A 21,779-nucleotide genomic window follows, 5' to 3' on the forward strand; every position below is an offset into this window, starting at 1 on the left:
GTGTGCAGTTTTCTGCGTGTATGTTGCACTACGGTAAATATCAAATTACATTAAAAGTAGATAGATTGGACTTTTGTTTTCATCCAAGATGAGGTGACAGGGACCAAATTTGGCTTTCCAGCTGGAACAACAAAAACTCAGACAAAAATACATGAAACAGGGACTTCCTTGGTGGTCTAGTGGTTAAGGCTTCACCTTCCAATGCAGGGTGTGCGGGTTCGATCCCTGGTCGGGGAGCTAAGATCCCTGGTCGGGGAGCTAATATTGAATTGTAACAAATTCAATAAAGACTTGAAAAATGGTCCACATCAAATAAATAAATAAATAAAAAATTTGAAAAATATATGAAACAGTGGTTTTCAGATATTGGAGAACAGGCAGTGGGGGACAGCAATCCCCAAGAGAGAGAAATAAGCAGGTGAGCCCCAGCTTTCTGCCTGGAGAGAGTCTACAGGCTGTAGCACATGGTGGGGGGGGGGGGGACCAGGCAGAGCCTGGTGGTCTCCCTGAGGTGAGGAGACGAGGGACTGGGGACCCAAGGCGGTCCTGGGAGGAGAGACCTGCAGAGGGTCCCCCTCAGCCTTCTGCTAGGAGCCGGTCAGTGCAGGCGTGTGTGGAGACTACAGCCAGAATGGAACATCTTATAATTCACAGGTATCAGGTACAGGAACCAGAAGGCATTGCCTGTCTGCACTAGGGAGACTGGCTTTCGTCCCACCAACAGAACTTAAAAATAGGCCTCAAGGGATCAAACTATTTCCAGGTAACTTAACTGCATCTCAAAATAAAGCTCAAGATGTATAGAATTTTTTAAAAAATCCAGGACCCACCCAACAAGGAAAAATTCAAAATGTCTGACGTCCAATCAAAAATCACCTGGCATGCAAAGACCCATGGTTAAGAGAAAAGCCAATCAAAAGCAGACCCAGAGGTGACACAGGTGATAGTTCCTGTAACTATAATCCACGTGTTCCAGGAGGTGGTAAGCAAAGACACGGAAGATGTAAAACGGACCAGAACTGAACTTCTGCTGAGGAGGGACATGCCCTGGGCAGCATTAATGCAACTCGACATGACAGGAGAAGAAACTAGTGAGCTTGAAGAAGTAACAGCAGGAAAAAACTGAAACAAAAACAAAAACAAAAACAGAGCACCAGTGAGCTGTTGGACAAAGTGAAGCGGCCGAACCTGCCTGTAACTGGAGTCTTTGCAGGGGGAACATTTGAGTTAATAATGGCCAATTTTTCCCAATTTTGATGAAAACTGTAATCCTGCAGACCCAAGACGTTCAATGAATCCCAAACACAAGAAATAAAACCATACCAGGGACCACTGTAGTCAGAGTGATTAAAAGCAGTGACAGAGTATTTTACAAGCAGCCAAAGAAAAAAGACACATTATGTATCCAGAAACAAACACAAGAGAGAGAGCAGACTTCTCGGCTGAAACAATGCAAGCAGTGAAGAACGCCTTTAAATTATCAAAGAAAATATCTATCAATGCAGATATTTTTGAAAATAACTCTCAAAAACAATGGTGAAATACTTTTTCAGAAATAGGTGAGCTGAAAGAATTCTTCCCCAGCAGGCCTGCTTACCCCACAAGAAATGCTGCAGGGTGTTCTCCAGGCAGGAAAAAAAAGGATGGGAACCTGCATCTGCACAAAGAAATAAACACCAGAAACTGGAATTAGGTGGGTCAATATTTAAAGCTTTTTTCTTAATTTAAAATCTCTTTAAAAGATTTTGACAGCTTAGAGTGAAAAATAATCGCAACGTGTTGTGGGGTTCTACAACATTATATAAATGTAACTTGTGGGGCAGCAAAGGCTGGTGGGGGGTTGAGAACGGAGGCTCGGGGTACTGGGGACCAGCACAGCCACTGAAAACAAACAAAGAGGTACAGCTAGTACACAATGAGGAAGTCAAAATGGAATCATAAAAAAAAATACGATTAATCAGAAAAAGGCAGAAAAAAGAGGGGACATGGAACAAAGAACAGACAGGACAAATAGAAAACAAACAGCAAGATGGTGTGTTTCCACCCAACCACATCAATAATCACAGTCTCCGTACAAGGTCAAAACACCCCAGTTAAAAGGTAAAGATCACCTTTGGGAATGGAAATGCAAGGTCCAAAACATGCTTCTTTAAGGAAATCGGCTTAACTAAAAGGACGCTAATGTGCCAGATATAAAGGATGGGAGAGAACAGGCCTTGCGCCTCCAAGAGGCCACGGTGCTGGGCCCACCAGGAGCAGCTGGCGGGGCCTCGGGCTCAAGCCCCACCGATCTGCACCCCCTGCTGCCGGGGAGCCCAGCCCCTTTCACATTTTATGGGCCATTTGATGTCCTCACTTGTGAAAATCCGTTCTAGTCTTTGGCCGGTTTTTCTCTTGGGTTATCTGGCTTTTGTTCTTTAGGTTTGTATAAATTTTCCGATCATTTTATGAACTACCGATCTCCTCCCAGTCTGCAGCTGGTCTTGTCACTCCTTTGTGTGGTACCTCTTGGTGAACAAAATATTTGAATATAGTCCAATGTATCCATCTTCTCTTAACAGCTGGTGCTTTTGGGGTCTTTTTAAAAAGAATATTTTCTTACCTGAAGATCATGAAGATATTCTATGATGTCTTCTAAATATGTCTCTCTTTTTTCGTCCTTCACGTCTTTACGTACCTTCCCTCCGAAATCGGTTTTGCGCACAGTGTGAGATAAGGGGCAGGTCTCTCTTTCCCACGTTGAGTCCCCCGCTGTGCGCGCCCCATTTACTGAAAGGGCCTTCCTGTCCCCACTGCTCTGCGCTGCCAGCGTTGTCTGGAAGAGCAGACCCACCCCCTGGTGGGGTTAGCAGAATAGCAGCCCCAAAGGCGCCCACGCCCTGACCCCGGGCCCAAGAGGAGGTGCCCTGATGTGACAAAAGGGCCTTTGCAGATGTGATTCAGTGAAGGGTCCTGAGATGGGGAGACTGTCCTGATTGTCTGGGTGGCCGAGTGTCATCGCCAGGGTCCTGAAAAGAGGGAGGCAGGAGGGTGCGGAGGTAGCGGAAGGAGCTCGTGGCGCCTCTGGAGGCTGGAAAAGGCAAGGGAGCCGATTCTCCTCTGGAGCCTCCCAAAGGAAACAGCCTCGCTCACACCTGGATTTTAATCCAGTGGGACCCCTTTCGACTCCTGCCTCCAGAACTGTAAGGTAATAAATTCATGTTCTTTTAAGCCCCAACATTTGTGGTAATTTGTTACAGCAGCAACTAGACCCTAATACAAACTCTCACCATAAAGTAACAAAAATACTGCATAAATGTGAGTGAAGTCTTTTCAGTGCATTACGGAGTGGGGATAAAAAGAAGGATTCTGCAGGTCCCAGAGTGAAGTGTTCTCAGAGCCTTGAACCCTTCAGGCTGGAGGAACGCCCTTTGAGTGTTAAATATTCACGGCAAACCTTTAAGAATAATCACGAAAGAACATAACTGGTGTATAAATTCCAAACCAATAAAGAGGGAAAATGAATAAGAAAAGCGAGTGAACCAACCCCTCAGTCGAGTTACAAAGAGCCAGTGATGGAGACGCACACACGGAACAGGGAGGACGGAGAACCCACGGGCAACGTGCTGTGGCCCATCCATTAGATCAGGAACCAAACAAGTGAGTGCACCACACCTGCCGACTAAAGACACAGTAAACAAGAGCATGTCAATAGGATGCCGGCCATGTGAGACTCTCCTGAACAGAAAGGAGGCACAAAAGCCAGAAAGCAGAAAAATGGAAAGAGAGGTACCGGGCGGGCGAGCCACCAAAAGGGCCTCCATCTCACCGTCCGCCGGAGCCGACTTTACAGCCATGGGCATCAGTAGGGCAGAGTCATCACACAGTGATAACGGTGAAGCTCGTCGGGAGGATCAAAGAGCCTCAAATACGGGAAGCAGCAAGTAACAAGCACCTGGGGCGAGGCTGGTGGGCCCACTCCCGCGATGGGAGACTCCAGCACGCCTCCACGACTGAAAGGTCAGACAGCGGAAAGAGCACAAACAGAGAGAACTGGGACAACACACTTAACAGACTCGGCTTAATGGACACATGGGCCCTGTGCCTAAAAATTAGAGACTCACGTTCTTTTCAAGTACACGTGAAACAATCACAGAAACTGGCTGAGGCCACATATGATTAGGTTAGAAACCAATTCCCAAAAGATAGATTTTTTAAATTCCCATACATTTGGAAATTTTAAAACACTGACTTCTGGGTTGAGGTCTATCCCGATGGGGCTTTTTCTGTAAACCTACATCATTGGAAACGCCTCATAGATTAACTGTGTGGTTTCCTTTACTCATAGAACTACCTGTTAGATCTGTGGGAAAGAACTACAAGACAGAGCTGCCAAGTAAACTATGAAAAACCTAACAAACTTTTTATCTTAGGTATTGGCCTAGCCCAATGATCTGTACTGTTCTAGGGTGTGATGGCTTAGGAGTGAATATGATTTGAACCTAGTACATTTTTAGAGGGTGTCAAATTCAGAACCAGGCAGATCCATCTCCTGACCCTAAACATGGTCCTAAAGTAAATCGCTTGAGGAAATTGGATCCCAAACATTACAGGTGGGGAATTTTGAAGTGTGTCCATATTTCATTGGAGATCAAAGAAGCCTAACTAAAAGAATTGTGGGCTGACTCACATGATAACTTCTTTTTGAAAGGGCTATTTTATCTTGAAGATTATGAGTTTGGAGGAACTAAGGAGATTGGCGGTGGAAAGAATCAGAACATGTGAAATTCCTCAAAAATTTATTGACTTAAATAACTTTGTGTTACACATAATTTAAAAAAAAAACCCTTTAAAAAACAAAACAAAACAAAACAAAAAAACCCACTGACTTCTGAAAACTCATGGGACTCAGAAGAAGTGATCATAGAAATGTCAAAGACTGGCTGGATGTTACTACAGCAGACTCTAGAAGGATCCTTTAGCTTTAAATGCTTAAAGGATCATGAACAGACCCCAACAAAATAGGAAGCAAAGACAAAAATTAGTTGTTTGAGAAAAAATAACCTCATAAAATAGACACATTTGGGTGAGAATGATCCAGGAAAAAATAGACAAGGCACAAATAAACAATATGAGAAATAAAAGAGACACCAACTCTAAAGATCAGAGATTTAAGAGAAGAAGAGAATATTATGAACAGCTTTTTGACAAAATATTCAAAACTTTGAGCAAAGTGGACAAAGTCCTAGGAAAAAAAGAACTCGGAGACTCAAGAAGGAAAGAAAACCCAACGGCCTCATAGCGAAGAAAGGAAGATCAACAGATTTACATTTCCCCACAAAAAATACTGGTTTTACCATTTTTCTGTTGAATTCTACCAAAATTTCAAGAAACCATTCATGTCAGTCTACACGTCTCCCCAAGTAGAAGAAAAAAAAGCCATCCTTCTGCTGGCCAGTCCAGACCCTGACACCCAAACTACTCAAGAGTAGCAAAGAAAGAAAGAAACGTGTAACATTTCATCACCCAGTCTGACCTTAAAAACTATCACAGAGGAGCAGATTAAAGGGAAAATGAACTTATAAACACCCCAGATGATGCAGGAAAAAAAGCATTTGATAAAATGCATGCATCCGTGATAGAAATTCTTAGCAAACCAGGAGTTCTCCTCATCCTGGTGGAGAAAGCCGTCCAAATCTAGGGCAAGCTGCTTCCCAGTGGTGCCCCCGTAAAGCTGGGACATGGCAGAGAGGCCCACATCAGCGCTTACATCTCTGAGGCAGCCGGACGGGAATGAAGGAAACTGGCATTATTTTTGGTTACCTTCACCAGAACGGGAGTGCAGTGGGTGCAGGGTGTAAATCGTCCTGCAAGAGGGACAGGGGCCAGCAGGGCCCAGCCCTCTGCGACTGGGCCAGCTCAGCAGGCGCACCGGTAGGTGCCCAGCGTCGTGTGTGATTGGGCAGCCGCGTGGGCCAGGGAACCTCTGGCAGCCGTTCCTTTCTTGAGGTCTCCTGGCCCGGGCCTTTCCCAGCCCTGTGAGCCTTTACCTTTGAGAGATTACTGCCATTTCAACTTTACAAAAATGAAAATCAACTGTTCACACCACTTCTTGTTTTTTCATTGAGGTGAGATTCACATAATATAAAATTAACCATTTTCGAGTGAACAATTCAGTGGCATTTAATGCATTTGAACATCGTGTACCACGGCCTGTGTCTAGTTCCAGGGCATCACCACTTCTTGTTATTGTCTCAACAGAAGGGAACGTGAAAAAGGAGAGCAGAGGTAAAGATCACAGAAAGAGAGGCTTAGCAAAGAAGGGAGCAAAGGTAGGTGGTCGAGGCCCCGCTCAGGCGGAGAGCCGGAGGGGGCCCGAGGTCCGGCCCTGCCCCCAGGACGCATCCCCAAGGACCCCTGCCTGTCCTTGCAGGGCACCGTGTCCCGGATCATCCCCCCCCACTGCATCACGGTCGATGCGGACAACTTCAGATGTATCCTTTGCTGCTGCTTCTGCCCCAGACAGCGAGCGTGTGGTCCTGTTTCTCCTTAACCAAGGCCCAGTCGTTGTGGACCCCTACGAGGAGGCCCGGGGCCCAGGTGAGCCCTCCCGCCCACGCACAAGCCACGCACCGCCCACAGCACTCGGAGCATCGTGGACCGAGTGCCTCGGCCTCTGCTGCCACCCGGCCCTCCGTCACCTCCTGCTACACTGACGGTGGGCGGGAGAGGGACACTGGTGTGCTCCGAGACCCCGCCCTCACCGTCTGCAGCCGAGTCAGGGCGAGGGCTGTGTGACATGGACCCTGAGGCGGCACCGCTGCCCCCTCGGGGCCTGCAGGTGTGGCTGAGGGCTGCCTCTGCGGCTCCAGGACAGGTTTCCTCGGCTCCTCTTTTGCTGAGCTGGTTTTTTCATCTCTCCACAAAGGAGGGAAGGAGCACGAAGATTTCCACTCCCCCGGGGCCCCCGTCTGTGCGGGGCCAAGGCCCAGGCCGCCCTGCCACGCCAAGGGCCACCAAGGGCACAGGGACCACCCGTGCCCACACGCGCAGTGCTCCTAAGTTTTGTCACCATCCGATTCTGGCTGCAGAAATGCTGACTCCTGTCTCCGTGACCCGGGAAATTTTGGAAAGATTCCGAGACACGTTCACTGCGAGATGGGCGGGGCATCTTGGGAATAAGCAGTTTCCCAGGTTGGCATCTGGGTTCCCGGGACGCGGTCCTGTGGTGGCTGCGTTGCGCCAGCCCGAGGGGCGCTCCGCATGCGGCCCCTTCCCCCCTCCCCGACCCGCTGAGGCTCCCTCCTGCCCTGACCCTCACTTCTGTCCTGTCAGACCCTTCCCTCTGGTGCACGGAGGCGCCTAGATCCCCAGATCCTGGATGCGGACCTGGGCCCCTGCGGTGTGTGCGCCCCTGCACAAGGGCCGGGCCGTCCGTCGCGGGTGTGCGGGCCCAACCTCCAGGCGGGGCCTCGCGGAGGGGGCGGGGCCCCCAGGAGGGCGGGGCGCGATGGAGGGGAGGGGCTCTGTCGGGGCGGGGCCCAGGAGGGGCGGTGCCATCTGGGGCAGGGACCTGGGCTCCTTGGCCGGATGGAAGACCCTCTGCGGCTTTTTAGCCCGCGGCTCCAGCAGACGCGGGGCTGTCCCCGCCTTCTCCCCACCCCGGGTCTCTCTCCTTCCCTTGGCAGCCAGGCCGAGTGGGAGCAGCTCCTGGGCAGCTGTGGAGGCTTTTTCTTCTACGGGATGGAGAGCTTCCTGTCCCACATATTGGTAGAAAGGTTGGCCGCCATGAACTTAGAAGGTGAGACCCTCCCCCAAAAGCCCGCCTCTCCGCCAGACCCGCCGGCACAAGTCGAATCCACACGGGGACAGAGCAGGGCGCCCCTGTGTCTTATCAGGTGTCTCCCCTGTCCTCTGATGGAGGGCAGGGGTGGGCGGTGCTTTAGGAAGGCACAGCAGGGCCTGGGTTGGGGGGCCGGCGTGGACTGAGGGCCCCTCCTGCCCTCAGTCCCCCTCCTCCGTTTCTCTGAGAGGCCTGGCCAGGGTCAAGTGTTGGAGGGGTCACCCCTCGAGGGCTGGGCCTGCAGAGTGCAGGAAGGCTGGGCGGGCGTTTCTGGAAAGTGCTGGTCACAGCCCCTTCCCACCAGTTCTTCTACTAGAGTTGCAGGCACTCTGGCCCCGTTTTCCCTCTCACTGTCCGCTGGCCCCTGCGTCACCCAGCCCACCCCCAGGGTGCCCGTGAGTGTCGTCTGGCCTGCCCTCACGTGACCTTCTCCTGAGGGGATTGCTGGGTAGCTGGCCACTGTGCGCGGTTGAGTGGGGGCCTTTTCAGGGACCCCTCAGAGAGGCCGCTACGCTTGGGGTGCGTGGCACAGGTGGACACTGTCCGTGGTCGGGATACCTGAACCCAGCCCGTCACCCCGTCTCCTCCCCAGGCCCTGCCGATATGGGTGGGGCCCGCACGTTCTTACCCCAGGAGAAGGTAGAAACAGGCTTCTTTGAAACTTGAATTCCAGACCTTCTCAGACGAGCTGGTGAGTGACGCTGAAGAAATCATAGGCTCCCAGGCGCCTGTAGGGGTGACAGCATCGCCGGGCGCCCCCGCTGTTCCCAGTCAGGCCTGTCCTCACACAGCTGGAGGCTCTGCCCCCTCTGGGGACGGCCCCTGACACTTGGCCTCCGCATCTGTGGGGCTTTCCACACACCCACATCCAAGAGCTGCATTTCGGACACTGGCCCCATTTCAGTGGGCACACGGGGCCAGGGCCACCGACGCCCAGCCCCTGGCAAGCCGGGGTGCCTCATGGGTAGCCTCTGGGAGCCAAGACCCCTCTACGAGGCAGGGAGAGCTGTGGCCAGGCCCCGGGGTGGGCTTCCCTCCCTCGCCCGGCCCGGTCGCCCAAGGAGGATGTGAAGGGTGTGGGTCCGCCGAGGCAAATAATGGCCGACTTGCCCGTGCAGCCCACGTGACCCAGAAAGGGAACGAGTGGAGTTGGAGCCTTGGTCAGGTCGGGCTGAGTTCCCGCTATCCTCCCTCGCCCTGGGCGACACCCCGCCTGCACGGCGCCCTCACCCTGGGTGCCCCGCCACTGAGCCGCCCCTCCTGTGACCACAGAGTGCCAGATGGTGGTCCTGCTGGACCTGGCACGGTCCTACGAGAGCATGCGGCGCCACGTGGAGTCCTCGGAGAACAAGAGGTGCCCGGGGTCCCCTCCTCTCGGTCTCAAGCCTGCAGCCTGGCCTCCGGCAGCTGACGAGGAACCTGGGGGCGGCATATGAGCCACGGCTGTCCGCCTGGGGCGTTGTCCTTGCACCCCCTGGGCAGCTGGGATGCCGTGATCCGGCCCCCAGACCCTGCCCTGGCAAAGTCCCGGGGTGGGGGGATGGACAGTGCCAGCACAGACCACGGGCCTGGCTGGAACTTCAGGCAGCTGGGCTTGGGCCAGGAAACAGACGGCTGGCAACTGGGAGGACACCCTGGCTTCAGGGCTCCCCGCATCACCTGTCACACACACCCCAGGACCTCTGTGGGCTGCAGGCAGAGCAGAGGACCACCCTCTGGGGGTGGTTCCCGGGGGGTTCCCCTCCTGGCTCCACACCCCATGGCTGGGAGCGTCCAGAGGGATTTGGCAGTATTCTGAAATGATTTTTCTTGTTAAATGGTATTTAATTGTGTGTGGGGCGGGGGCGGGGGAGGAATTCTTTGTTCTTTCGAGAACCCTAAGAGCTGTCAGTCCAAATACAACACTTGGTGTTCCTCGGGCTGCGGGTGGAGGAGGGCTCGGACCGGGCCCTTTGGTGCCGGCCCACGGGAGCTCGGTCCCCCGCAGTGCACCCCAACTGTCCTTGGAGGGGCCCATCGAGACAGCCGTCCTACTGAGTCTGGTGGGGGTCAGGAGCATCGTGGCGAACCAGTGGCCGACGGTCTTGCAGGACAACGCGATGCGGGCCAGCGTCCTGTGGGAAAGTGAGTCGTGCCAGCAGCCGGCCCGTCCTGCAGCCCCGCGGGGCTCCCAGAAGCCTGTGGGGTGTTAACGGCCCCTCTGAAGGGGTGTTTCTTCTCTAGATCTGTTGACAAATGGCAAGCCAATCGGGAGAACGACCCGTCTCCTTCAGAAGAGGGGAACTGGTGAAACTGTCAACCACGGTAACTAGAAACGGCCCCACCTCCTTGCTCGTCCCTCAGGCTACAGGGTCAGGGGTCCCCCACTTCTCCTGTTTCTGCACGGCCTCCGAAGGTCAGCCTGCACTGACAAAGACCTTCAGCCTCCTACAGACCACTGCCTACAGTGAGATCTGGCATCGAATGTCTTTACGGAAACACACATGGGTCATTGGAACATCTTCATCTTCAAAACAGCTCAAGTCTCACAAACTCCAGAAGCCCTGGTGTGTTCTCTGGGAGGGGGGGAGCCCACCCACTCCTCCTTCAAGGCAAATGGAACCCTGAGGTCCACATGTAGCAGCAGTCTTACACACGGATTCTGGTGTAAAAAACTTAAATGCAGCACGAGGTAGTCTAAGCTTTAGCAATACGTTGATGGGAGAATCTACCGTAACTAAGGTTTATCCCAGGGTGATTTAAATCATGAAATTTTCAAATATACAAGGCAAAAGGGGCTTAAAATTCAAAACTCACGTGGTCCACGGTGCCCGGGAGGTAGTTGCCAAACAATAAATGCTTGTGGAGCGAGCGAGCAGACGAGCGAGTAAAGGTGCGAGTGAGCGGGCGAGGAGGGCTGGCCTGTGGCCGCTGCCTCCGCGCCCGGCGCCCCCCTCTGTAGGGACGAGTGGCGGCGCCCCCGTCTGTAGGGACAAGTGGCGGTGTCCCCGTCTGTAAGGACAGTGTTCCCGTCCGGGCTGCAACCAGAGGCAGAGCCGGCAGCACCCTCACCTCTGCTGTGCTCCCCGCACGCGCCGTGAGCCTTGGCGGGGCCCCAGGCATCCTGCCCCCGCGAGCCCCGCGTTTCATGAGCCCCGTCTGCTCTCCCCGCAGATGAGTCTCTGCAGACCTGGAAGGACAGGCTGGCGCTCTTCCGGCCACAGCCGCGGGGCTCGGAGCGGCTCCCCGTCGCCCTCAACCTGGTCCTCTACGGGCTGCCGCACCAGGCCATCGTGTGATGGGGCCGCGCCTCCCCACAGCCCGTCCCCACCATCCGCCATCCCCCTCCCCGTGTCCTCCTCCCCACGGCCCCTCCGCCCCTGACCTCCTCCAAGGCTGCGCTGCCAGAGCCACCCCCCGCCCCCATTCTGCAGGGCGGCACCTGCCCCTCCCTCCACGGTGAAGCCAGGGCCCCGTCGGGGGGAAGAGAGCATCTCGGGGGGCTCGGCAGCGCGGGTGGGGGGAGGAATGCGTCCAGGCCCACCCCACAGCGGCCTGGGCCCCCGGGCCCCTCGCGGCTCCAGGCTCTCCCTGGGGTCCCCGTGTCGGGCGCTGGGCGAGGGGGTGTGTGCCTTCCATGGGCTTCCGCAGCTGGCGGGCCCCAGCCCCCAGCCCCTCGTGCCCCGGCTCCTAGACCAGAAACGCTGGGAGGACAGAGTCTGTTGAAGTGCTTTAGTAAACAGCTGCGTCACCTCCGAGCTGTGTTTCTGTGCCTCTGGAAGCAGGGACCAGCTCCGGTTCTGCACCCCGGGCCGACGCAGACGCCAGCACCGCCCAGCACCTCAAAACTCAAAGAGAGGACGTGGCTGTGTGAAATGAGCCCCCAGGCCTCCCCTCCCTGCCCAGAGCTTTCCACGGGGTGGGGACTCACGTCCCGGGCAGAGGCGACCGTGTCCCCAGGGCTCCCAGGGTCCCAGCCCGGGACCTCGCCCACTCAGTTCCACGGGGCTTTGCCGAGGAGATGTGAGGGGGTGGGATGTCCGCTCCAAATGCCTCTCAGTGGAGTGGCCAGCACTAGACTTGCCAGCCCTGGCGTCCCGGGCAGGGGGCAGGCGGGAAGAGCCAGTGGGCAGACTGGGTCCAGGACCTCGTTTCCCCTGAATCAAGGAACCAGAAATGGCCGTGTGAACACGCCAGGGATCCTCGGGGAGGCGGGGGCGGGCCTGCGACGCCCTGTTTGTCCTGTTCCTCGCTGACCACTCCTGGTGTGTCACAGTCTGTGGTCACCTCCAGCCACTGGGCTGGGAATCCCTGGAGAGGGGCACTCTGTCCAGCGCCAGGCCGTGGCGGGGCAGCAGGTATTTGCCGAGCGAAGGGATGAACGGGCGTGCCTTGGAGGCTGAGCCCAGGAGGCTGAGGGCATCACTGGGGCTGCAGGGTGACTGCCGGTTCCGGAGACGGGAGTGGGGAGGGGGCCCCATCCCTGATCTCAGAGCCCTCACTGCTATGGCAAGTGCAGCAGAGCCACCTCCACCAGAGCTGGACGTCCAACCACCGCCTGTGGTCACCGCTCTGGGCGAAGTGAGCCCTGGGAGAGTCCACTGTCCCCAGAGGTGGACACTCAGCTGGAGTTGAAGGTGGCCGTAGGAGGACAGATGCCACCGTCACCGGGAGAGCTCCTCACACCACGCCCAGGCCAGCCTGGCCCACCTGTGGGCAGCAGACTGGCCAGGACCCTGCGTCCCGAGAGGCCCCCAGGTCTGTGGCTGAGGGTCGAGGGTGAGCCCACTCCTGGCCTCTCTGGGGTGGAGCCAGCCCATTAGAGGGTGCACAGGCGGGGGCCGGGGAGGGTCAGAGCCCCTTCTGGCACGGGTCCTGGCAGGCAGCCCCTCAGATCCGCTGAGGCCAGGCCGCAGAGTACACGGTCTGGGCTGCTGGCCCCGGGGCTGCTCGGGCTGCCGTCTCCAGGGCGCCCAGGTGTTCCTGGGGCTGTCCTGCCAGGCTCCGAGCACAGGTGCAGTGTCCGCGCAGAAGTCATGTCCCCAAGCAGGCCTCAAGTCCCCTGCCTGCCTCGCCTACCTCTGGGGCCACGTGGCAGACAGAAGAAGCCACCCAATGGCCAGAGGATGCCAAGTCCCAGGCTGACTGACCCTGGTCACCGTCCGGGCTGGGAGGCCCAGGAGTGGAGCAGATGGGAGGTGGCACAGCAGGGGAAGGTTCCCCTGGTACGTGAGCAGGCACGGAGCTCCATCCTGACCTCGTGCCCTGGACACCAGCTGGCAAGACTGCATCCCTGCAGCACGGTGTCCCTGCTCTTAGGTGCAGGGTGAGCAGTACTGAGACTTCCTGGGCCGAGACACACGACAGCCCGAACAGTAAAAAAAAAAAAAAAGGCCCAAATTAAGACCGAGATAAGATATCACTACCATGTCTACTAAAACAGCTAAAATGAAAAATAGTGACAAACACCAAATGCTGGGGAAGATGCAGAGAAACTGGGTCTCCCATACGTTGCTCTTGGGAATCTAAAATGGTGCAGACCCTCTGGAAAAGAGTTTGGCAGGTTCTCATAAACTGTGTGTGCAGTTAGCATGTGACCCAGCCTCTGCATTTATGCCAGAGAAATGGGGACTCAGGTTCACACAAACACATGCATGAATGTTTATAGCAGCTCCATCCCCTTAGAGCAAAAACTAGAAACAACCCAAATGCCGTCACCTCGAACAGTTAAGCAAGCAGCACATTTACTTGCTGGAATGCCCACGGCGGAAAGAAAGCCAACCAGGGCTGGATGGACCTCAAGGGCGTCACGCTGAGTGGAGAAGCCAACACCAATGAGATCACGCCCTGTGGTATCGTTTATACAACATCCTCAAAGGACAGAACAGCAGAGATGGCGAACAGGCCCACTGGAGCCTTGGGGCAAAGCCAGGTTCTGTACCTCGGTTGTGACAGTGACACAAATCTATACATGGGATAACATTTCACAGTGCCCCCCCACACACAGACACACAGTGACAGACACACAGAACACAGACACATAAACACAGACACAGGCACACAGACACACATAGATACAAGACACACAGACGCACAGGCATACAGACACACACACACACACACATGAATGCCTGTTGGAGTGGTGGAAACAGAACCGGGTCCACAGCCCGGGTTGCAGCACCAACCTGGGCTCCTGGTTTGCCGCTATCTGGGGCAACCCCCCCGGGGGCGTGTGTGCTGTGTAGGGCGCACTGCACTGCCTTTGCTATTTCTGCAACTTCCTGTGAATCTATAATTAATTCACCATAAAAATGTTTTTAAAAGCTCATCTTTGATTAGATTGAGAGGTGGTGATTCCCCTCTTTTGTGTCTGATTTTTTTCCTTTTTTCAAATATATACACATACTTGTTCCAGTTTTTTTTTTTTTTTTTTAAAGCACTAACTAATGACCAGGGAATAAATTCAAATCAAGAAGCGTTGGAAATACGAGCTTTCTTCTAGAAAGATGTTGGCACCCACCCAAACAACAAGAATAAAAGCTTCTGGAAATATTTCATCTGTGCAGCATCACATTTTTACCTGATGTTGCATCTGCTTCTGTGAGAAATGTTCAACCGCGAGTGCCGTTCCGTGTATCAAAGGCTCTACGATAACTTTCTGAATTATGTCCCAGCAACATAACAAATCACAGTATCAATTAGCTCCTGTAACAGAAGTGGCATTCTGTAATATATACAAGCATGAAAGAACCGCGTAGGTGAAATTTATGTAACCCTAAAAACTATAAGAAGAAGAAAGATGACTTGGAATTTATTGGTAATAATAGGAGACAGAATGCAATTTGAATGGTGGACAGCCCTTCAGCCCTTTGAGAAAGGACGACCAGATCTGCAAGTTCTAAACGTTCCAGAAAGGACGCAGGTGGATGATGGGGCGCCCTGGCACGGGGCACGGGGGGCCGGGGGCCCCGGGAGACCCCGCCACTGCCCTCACCCAGCCTCTGACTTCCCCATCGGCAGTTGGCTCTGGTCCAAGCTGAGCTCCAGACTCCGGATGGGCTCCACGCCCTTGAGCTGGTCACCCAGGAGCCCCGGAAAGTGCAGCACCCGGGGCGGGCCGGATGGGGAGGAGAGGGGCCCAGCGTCGTCCTCGCAGCCGCTCTGCCTGCGTCCAGGCCCCCGGGTCCCGGGCAACAGCGTGGGTCCCTCACCCACGGCAGCCGGCGAATCGGACCAGTCGGCTCCTGCTTTGAGCAGCTGATTGCACCTGCTTAAAAGTTCAGTTTGTTTTCCGAATTTATGTCTTGGAAATAGTGATTTTCATATTTTTAAAATATGGAGTTTCTTTTAACAATATGTTTTATTGTAGGAAATTCGGGGGGGGTGGGAATTAAAGGGAGAAAAGCACTCAGAGCCACACAAAGGCAGAAACCCATGTTTTGATGGTTTCTGGATTCTTCTCTGTGTTTTTGCACAGTGAGCTCCTGGTGGTCTCACACGACATGGTAAAGGACTTCCCGTTTCAAGATTTTAATCAGAAACCTTGTTTAAAGCATTCCTACCCTCAAACAGGCTGCTTGCAAACACGACAGATCTGATGCACCGGGACGAGGTCCTTCGGGCTTGGAGGGGGCCTCTCCGGATGGGGCAAGGCAGCCTGGGGTCCCGCTCATCACTGGGGAAGCGGGGGGACCGGAGGGTGAGTGGGGGCAGCAGCAGACTGGGCTGGGGGCCCGGGGACGGTGGGCTCTGGAGCTGGGCCAGCCGGGGTGTGGGGGGCTCATGCTCATAGGACCTGCCTCGTGGGTGGTCCCAGCTCCCGGCCGGGTCAGCACCTCCTTCCTCATCGAATCCCGAGGAACGGCATCGCCAGGCACAGACCAAGGTCCATCTTCCATGATGTGGCCACCGCTTTGGCCGCGTGGGAGACCCTGGCCTTGGTCTGCCATGGCCCCAGGCTCACACCTCCAGGCACGGGCTCTCTGAGCTCCTGGACCGCCCACCCCCCCGACCCGGGATTCCCAGTGGGGTGTTCCGGTGCCCACCTGAGGGCGCGGCTGCCCCTCACCACACTTCCCAGGAACCTGTGGTTCCTGTGGTTCCGGCCAGCTCCCCCATCCACCTGGGGCCTGGGGAGCCTGGGCCCACCCTCCTCTGCAAGCGGTTAATTCACAATCACAGCTAAAGCAGCCCTTCCAGGTTGATCTGGATTAAGAAATTAGGCAGGTTAATAAAGCTAAAATGTTCACAGGCGCTTGTATATAAATTTCTGTTAAGTTCCCTCATTCAATGCTGGTCTCTAATAGTTTAATTTCTGTATTAAATAATTAAAACTCTATTTTCAATTACTGTGAACAATTGTTTTCCTTAATGATCGTCCTGGAGGAGCCAGTAATTTTATATCTTGTAAAAATGATTAACTGGCATCATTATCCCATATCTCTGAAATATAACCCAGCAACTTCAAGAAAGGCCATTTGTATTCAATTAATGTTCCCTTGCATTAAGACATACAGTATTACTTCATGCCATGCATAACCCACTGTCCTCTCATTTTATTATGACGATGATGGAGATAGAAACAACCAGTTTAATTATCCCACTTCCAGCAGAGAAATCAATTTTCAATACGTCTCCACCCTTATAAAGAAGAAGGCAGCGTGGTTCCTGGGAAGTGGCGCCTGCAAACTCCCTCTCGGCTCGGGCCTGACTGCAGACCCCGGGGGGCGTCTCCATGGGCCAGCCCTTCTGTATAGAGCGTTTCCGTAGGGCAGACTCTGGGAAGGGCCTGTGACCCCGCCTCCAGGGGTCTGTCCTGTGCAGGTGCTGCCTGCTCCTCCCCTCCCCCCCCAGCATCACTCTGGTCCCCAAGGCCCCCATGCCCAGCAGCAGGTTTCCCTAGGGACAGCCCTGCTCACTGGACCAACGCTGACCTCGGATGGACCGGGTGCCCACGCAGAATCGGAGGGGGTCCCGGGGGATGTACTGCAGCGTGCAGCCCGCCCCCTTGGTCAGGGGGATTCAAGGGATGCGCCCTGCCTTGCCAATCAATCACACGGCTCTCTCGGCCAATATAATCTAATTGTTTGACATTTTTATCACAATTCATTGAGACCAAGGGAAGATGAGGAGATTAATACCCCCGTGCGGTTGGCTAATGGCCGGGAAGGAGCTGATGGGGAGCTCTTAAATTTTCTTATTATAGATTTTAATTCTTTGTGACACGAGGTGAGAGGTGGCATCAGGATAATAAGGTAGAGGCCTCCTCTGCCCCGGTGCCCTGAGATCAGGGGGTCTGCTGGGCCTGCGGAGCCCCTTCCCACGGGGGGAGACTCTGGCCTCTGCAGGAGGGGCAGCTGTGCCTGGATGGGCCCAGGCTCTGAGGAGAGGCTCCGGGTGGAGGCTGGGAACACTGGATACGGGGGCCGGGTCAGTGAGGACAGAGCCCCAGGCAGGCAGAGGGATGGGGGGCATGGAGTCAGGGAAAGCCTGGGGAGAAGGACAGTGTTTGGCCTCTGCCGCTGCCTCTGGGGACCATGTCATGACACTGTCCGCGTGGACATCACTGACACGGACAGCATCCTTTGGTTGTGGTGTAACCCGTCACACCTGACCCCTGAGGAACGACAGGGCAGTGACAGGTGATGGGGACAAGTTTCAGGAACCAGAACAAGTGTGGACAGAGATCCAGTTGTGGCCACAGGTGCAGCCATCCGCTGAGGAGCCGGAATCCTGGCCCAGGCCGCCGTCCACAAGGCTCCCACCCTGGGCCGCCTGTTGCCCCCCGAGCCCTTTCCTCGGATCCACCGCTCACCACAGGTTATTTTGGATTTCCCTGGAAACTGAGCGTAGACATCAGCCTTAGAGCCTAAATCTTAGCATTTGAGTAAAAAGTGGAAAGAAGATTTATCTGCAGCCTCTGCTGTCCTGGGGCCAACGTCCAAGCATCAGAGCTCTCAAGGCTCCAAGCATCCAAGCATCCTGACCACTCAGGCATCCTGGCTGATTCCATCTGCCCAGCTGCAGTGCCAGAATTATAAAGCTACAGAATCCCCACCTGATCTGCTGGCTCTGGAACCGGTTTAATGAGAAATTAAGATAAAAACAAACGATTTTGCCCAGACGCAGAGCTCAGATCAGCTGGAGGAGAGCCGGCCTGGTCCTGATGGGAGCTTGTTCCAGGCAGGGCCGGGAGGGGTCGGATCCCGATGGGGGCCGTCCGCCTCCTGTGTGGCCCCTGCCCTGCCCTCCAGCCCCCCTCCACCCCCGCGCAGTCCTCCTGCCCTCGCTGACCACCACCGTGTGTCCGTCGCTCCGCCCGGCTCCGCCTGCAGCCGGCCCCTCTAGCCGACTCTGCAGTCCGGGGTGAGGCGGCTCGCAGGCACGTGCAGGGCGGTGCGCTCCCGGGAAGGGGCTCGGCCGCTGGCTGGCGGGGTCCTCCCCGGCACAGGCCTCTCCCAGCGCAGGGCGGCCCCGAGGAGGCTGCCCCGCTGCGGGGACCAGCCCCCAAGTCCTCGCACTCACGACAGCTCCCACGCAGGCACGGGGATGGCCTCGCGGTGAAGGTCACGCGGGGTGCAGTCCGCGGCGGAGGCTCGTGAAAGCCAGGGCCACGAGCGGGCGAGGCCGGCTCGTGGATAAGCCCGAGGCTGTGGCCCAGCAGGCTCGTGGTGCTCTTAGGAACCAGTCAGGGGGGACTTGCTCAGAGGACGGGGGCGTCACGGGCACCCCGCGGCCAGGACCACCTCGCCCCACGGCCTGCTTCGGGCAGTGCCTGACCGGCCACAACTCTCGGCCCGCTGACCCCACTGCCGCCTGGTCCCGCGGGCTCGGCCTTCCTCCTGCTGTGTTGCTGGTTTTGCCGACAGACCCACAACCAACAGGGCAGGCTGTTCCGAACTCACTTCGGCCGGAGAAAATGGTCCTCGAGCTCAAACAAACGCAGGTCTTCCCGGACCCCAGCCCGGCCTCATCAGTCATGACCAACGGCCACTCAGTTCCCAGGATGTGGGCCTTTGTCGTTTTTATTAATAAAAGTAATCCCTGCTCACAGAAAAAACCGAAGAGCGCAGCAGACACTACAAGAAGGAAGGCAAGAGCTGCCCTCCCCTTCCTCTCCAAGCCCCGCCCCTCCTCCCCAGGCTCCGCCCCTCCTCCCCAGGCTCCTCCCCAGGGCAGGGTTTGGTGCCACGGGTACTTGCAGGACTTTTCTTTGGGTGAGTGTCCATATATTTAATGATGAAATGACGCGCAGATTTCCCCAAAGTGCTAGTATATTAGAAGTGCTGTCATAGCAGGGTCCCCCCACTTTGCATGTCTTCGTGGGCGTCTCACACTTCATACATGGCCGCACCTCGGGTTACTGTGCTCCCAGGATACAAGCAATCTGTCTATTTTGGTGAAACTACTGATATCTTCTTTGTGAATAATGTATGGTCAACTCCTGTAACTCTGCCATGCCTCGGTGTTCAGGACGGAGAACTCGATGTATTTATTAGATCCCAGCGTTGATCATTTATCCTTCCAGTCTCTGCAACTGACGTGGGCCGTCATGGATGCGGAGGGTGAGTTAAAGTTCACGACCACAATTGGGTTTCTTTTTGCTTCTTTGTGCATTTCTGACATTTTTTTTTTTAACTCTTAAGGATTTTGGTGCCAGGTTTGTCTTCAGAACAGCTTGTAGCTTCCACTGTTGTCAGCTGTAGCTTGTAGCTGTCTTGAGATGAACCTTAGAGGCTTTACCGTCTGGCCCACGGTTTCTGCTCACAGACGTCTGTACGTCAGCCACAAACTGCGTTTGTTTGGCAGGGACAGCCCTACCTTCCTCGCCTGGACCGCCCAGGACTCCCGGGGGAGCTCATGGGTCCCCACGTTGTGCCCAAGCCAAAAGAGACTAAAAAGCAGACCGGATGACAAAGGATGAGAACTGGGGAAACCAAGGCGAGAAGGAAAGCAAGACACAAAGTAAGATCACAGAAGGCCAAAGACACTTGCTGTAACTACACACACCAGCAGGATTAATACAGAAATCTTCAGATCCGGTCAGGGGCTTGCAGCAATTTATCCTAACAAGGATATCAGAGGTTTTGCATGTGTACCCCGTGATCTTCGCAGTATAACTGCTAAAGGTGACACCCTTTAAGGGACACCCACAAAACTGGTCTGCAGGACCGAGCAATTCTGGGCCCTGAACAGCTGTTCCATGAAGATGCCATGACACAGGCCCGGTGGGAGACGGGGCACAGACAGGAGTGTGAGTGTGTGTGTTAGTTCTGTGGGGGGCGGATCTTATAGAGAGTGAGACCTCCCACATGCGGGGTCTTTTGTGCATTCCGTCCTTGGGGGTCGCTGTCCCCGGGGCCTGGGGCAGTGGCTGCCCCCAAATCCCGGTCTTCTCACCTGGGGCAGGTCTGGGACACGCCGTTCTCATGGTGAGACAAAGAGCCAGGAAACTGGTGGACACGAGGGATCCTAAAGATTCCACTTGGGCTGGCATCTGTCCTCCCGCCCATCTTTCCCTGGCCACAGCAATCACATGGCCAAGCTGGTCATCAGGAGAGAGAGTGGGGTCCTCCCAGGAGAAGCAAAGCAAGTCCCCTGGGCCGGGCAGAGGAACTCTGGCTGGGAGGGTGGATTAGCTTCCTTAGCTGAATTAAATTAGGTACAGCCTCTCCTGGGCCCTTTGTAGGAAGAGGCATCCAGACCATGAAATTCAGGCAGCTCACTGGGCCCCTGCAGACCAAGCCACATACTGATGCCACAGGCCACCAGCGCCTGGGGGTGCCCGTACCCACTAGCCCCGTGGCAGAGGGGTTCAGTGGCCTGGCAGCTGCACACAGCGTCTGAGCCTTTGGGGGTCATGTGCCAGACCAGCTCCCGGGCCCAGCTCGCTCCCCTGCCCAGCCCTGCCGGATGCACTGCCCGGACAGCTGGATGGCCAGGCAGCGGGCAGCCTGGGAGGGAGCCGGACCCCCTTATGTGCTGCAAGGGCCGTGGGGTGCTCTTTGCCTCAAAGTCGGGGGATTTTCACAGCCTGGCTGTCCCTCATGTATGGGAGGCTACAGGACAGGCTGCCCGGTCTATGGCAAGCAGTCGCCCTGACCTGTGCACCGGCTGTAAGGCTTTCCTTAGACCAAGGCCCCCTGTGTGCCGGCCCCTACCCGGGAACAGGGCGGGGACTCCATCACTCTTACCTGAAACCCCGCCTGGTCCAGCCCTCCATCCACAGCCCAGTGACCCTTTAAAAGTGCAAATTGGTTCCCATCATAGGCAGCTCCTCCCCTGAAGACTGAACCCCACTTCCTGGGCGGGTCTCCAGGGAAGCTGCCCCTCCCCCAGGTAGCCGCACGTGCCCTCAGCAGCAGTGCAGGGGTCACCGTGTCAATAATGCTACCCTGCGTCTGTCAGGCTCGGTTATTAATTTGCCTCCTGTCTGCCCCTCTCCGCCACGAAAGGCACTTAATAAAGACCTGGGGGTACGAGGACAAAGACGTTGAGGCCCGAGCCCAGCCCCGCACGGCGGGTGATGGGAGGGCACTGGCCATGGCACAGCTGGACCCCTCACCCACCAGGAAGCCCCACCCAGGGGCCGGAGCGGCCTGGAGTGTAGCCAGGAGCCCTTCCGGAAGCGTCTCCTTGGCCAGCGCTGTCCGAGCCCATCCTGGGAGCACAGCAGAGGTGCTGGAGCAGACGCCCTAACACAAATCTTGTACTTGGCGCCCAATTAGCGCGTTTGGCACACGGTCAGACCCCCGGGAGAGCAGCCCCGGGAGAGAGCTCATAGCCCACGACAGCGCATCTGGTGCCGCGAGGCCCCGGGGATGAGCTCGGAGGCGGATTTACGGCTGCCACTTTTTGTCCTTTCCTGAGGGAGACAAGAGTCTTGGGACCCCAGAAGAGAGCTTCTGAGGCGCCATGTGCCTGCCGCCTGCGGTCAGGGCAATGGCCACCTTCCCCCGGGGCCCCTCGCCTGGCTCCC

General features: G+C 55.7%; 1 protein-coding gene and 1 non-coding gene across 2 annotated transcripts in view; both read left to right on the forward strand.

Annotated features, from left to right (window-relative positions):
- Positions 1-11,296, forward strand: part of CFAP46 (cilia and flagella associated protein 46) — an 86,599-nt gene extending 75,303 nt beyond the window's left edge. The window contains exons 51-59 of the mRNA XM_061182979.1: positions 6,241-6,311; positions 6,413-6,473; positions 6,544-6,579; positions 7,071-7,173; positions 7,668-7,780; positions 9,095-9,176; positions 9,810-9,946; positions 10,046-10,126; positions 10,976-11,296. Coding sequence (XP_061038962.1) covers positions 6,241-6,311; positions 6,413-6,473; positions 6,544-6,579; positions 7,071-7,173; positions 7,668-7,780; positions 9,095-9,176; positions 9,810-9,946; positions 10,046-10,126; positions 10,976-11,100 — 809 coding nt within the window. The 3' untranslated portion in view covers positions 11,101-11,296. The remainder of the gene's footprint in view (positions 1-6,240; positions 6,312-6,412; positions 6,474-6,543; positions 6,580-7,070; positions 7,174-7,667; positions 7,781-9,094; positions 9,177-9,809; positions 9,947-10,045; positions 10,127-10,975) is intronic.
- On the forward strand, positions 4,238-4,368 carry LOC133079322 (small nucleolar RNA SNORA18). Its single transcript, XR_009698160.1, has one exon. It is a non-coding gene; the product is annotated as a small nucleolar RNA SNORA18 (small nucleolar RNA).
- Positions 11,297-21,779: the final 10,483 nt, after the last annotated feature.

Source organism: Eubalaena glacialis, chromosome 1 (genome assembly GCF_028564815.1).
Source record: "Eubalaena glacialis isolate mEubGla1 chromosome 1, mEubGla1.1.hap2.+ XY, whole genome shotgun sequence".
NCBI lineage: Eukaryota > Metazoa > Chordata > Mammalia > Artiodactyla > Balaenidae > Eubalaena > Eubalaena glacialis.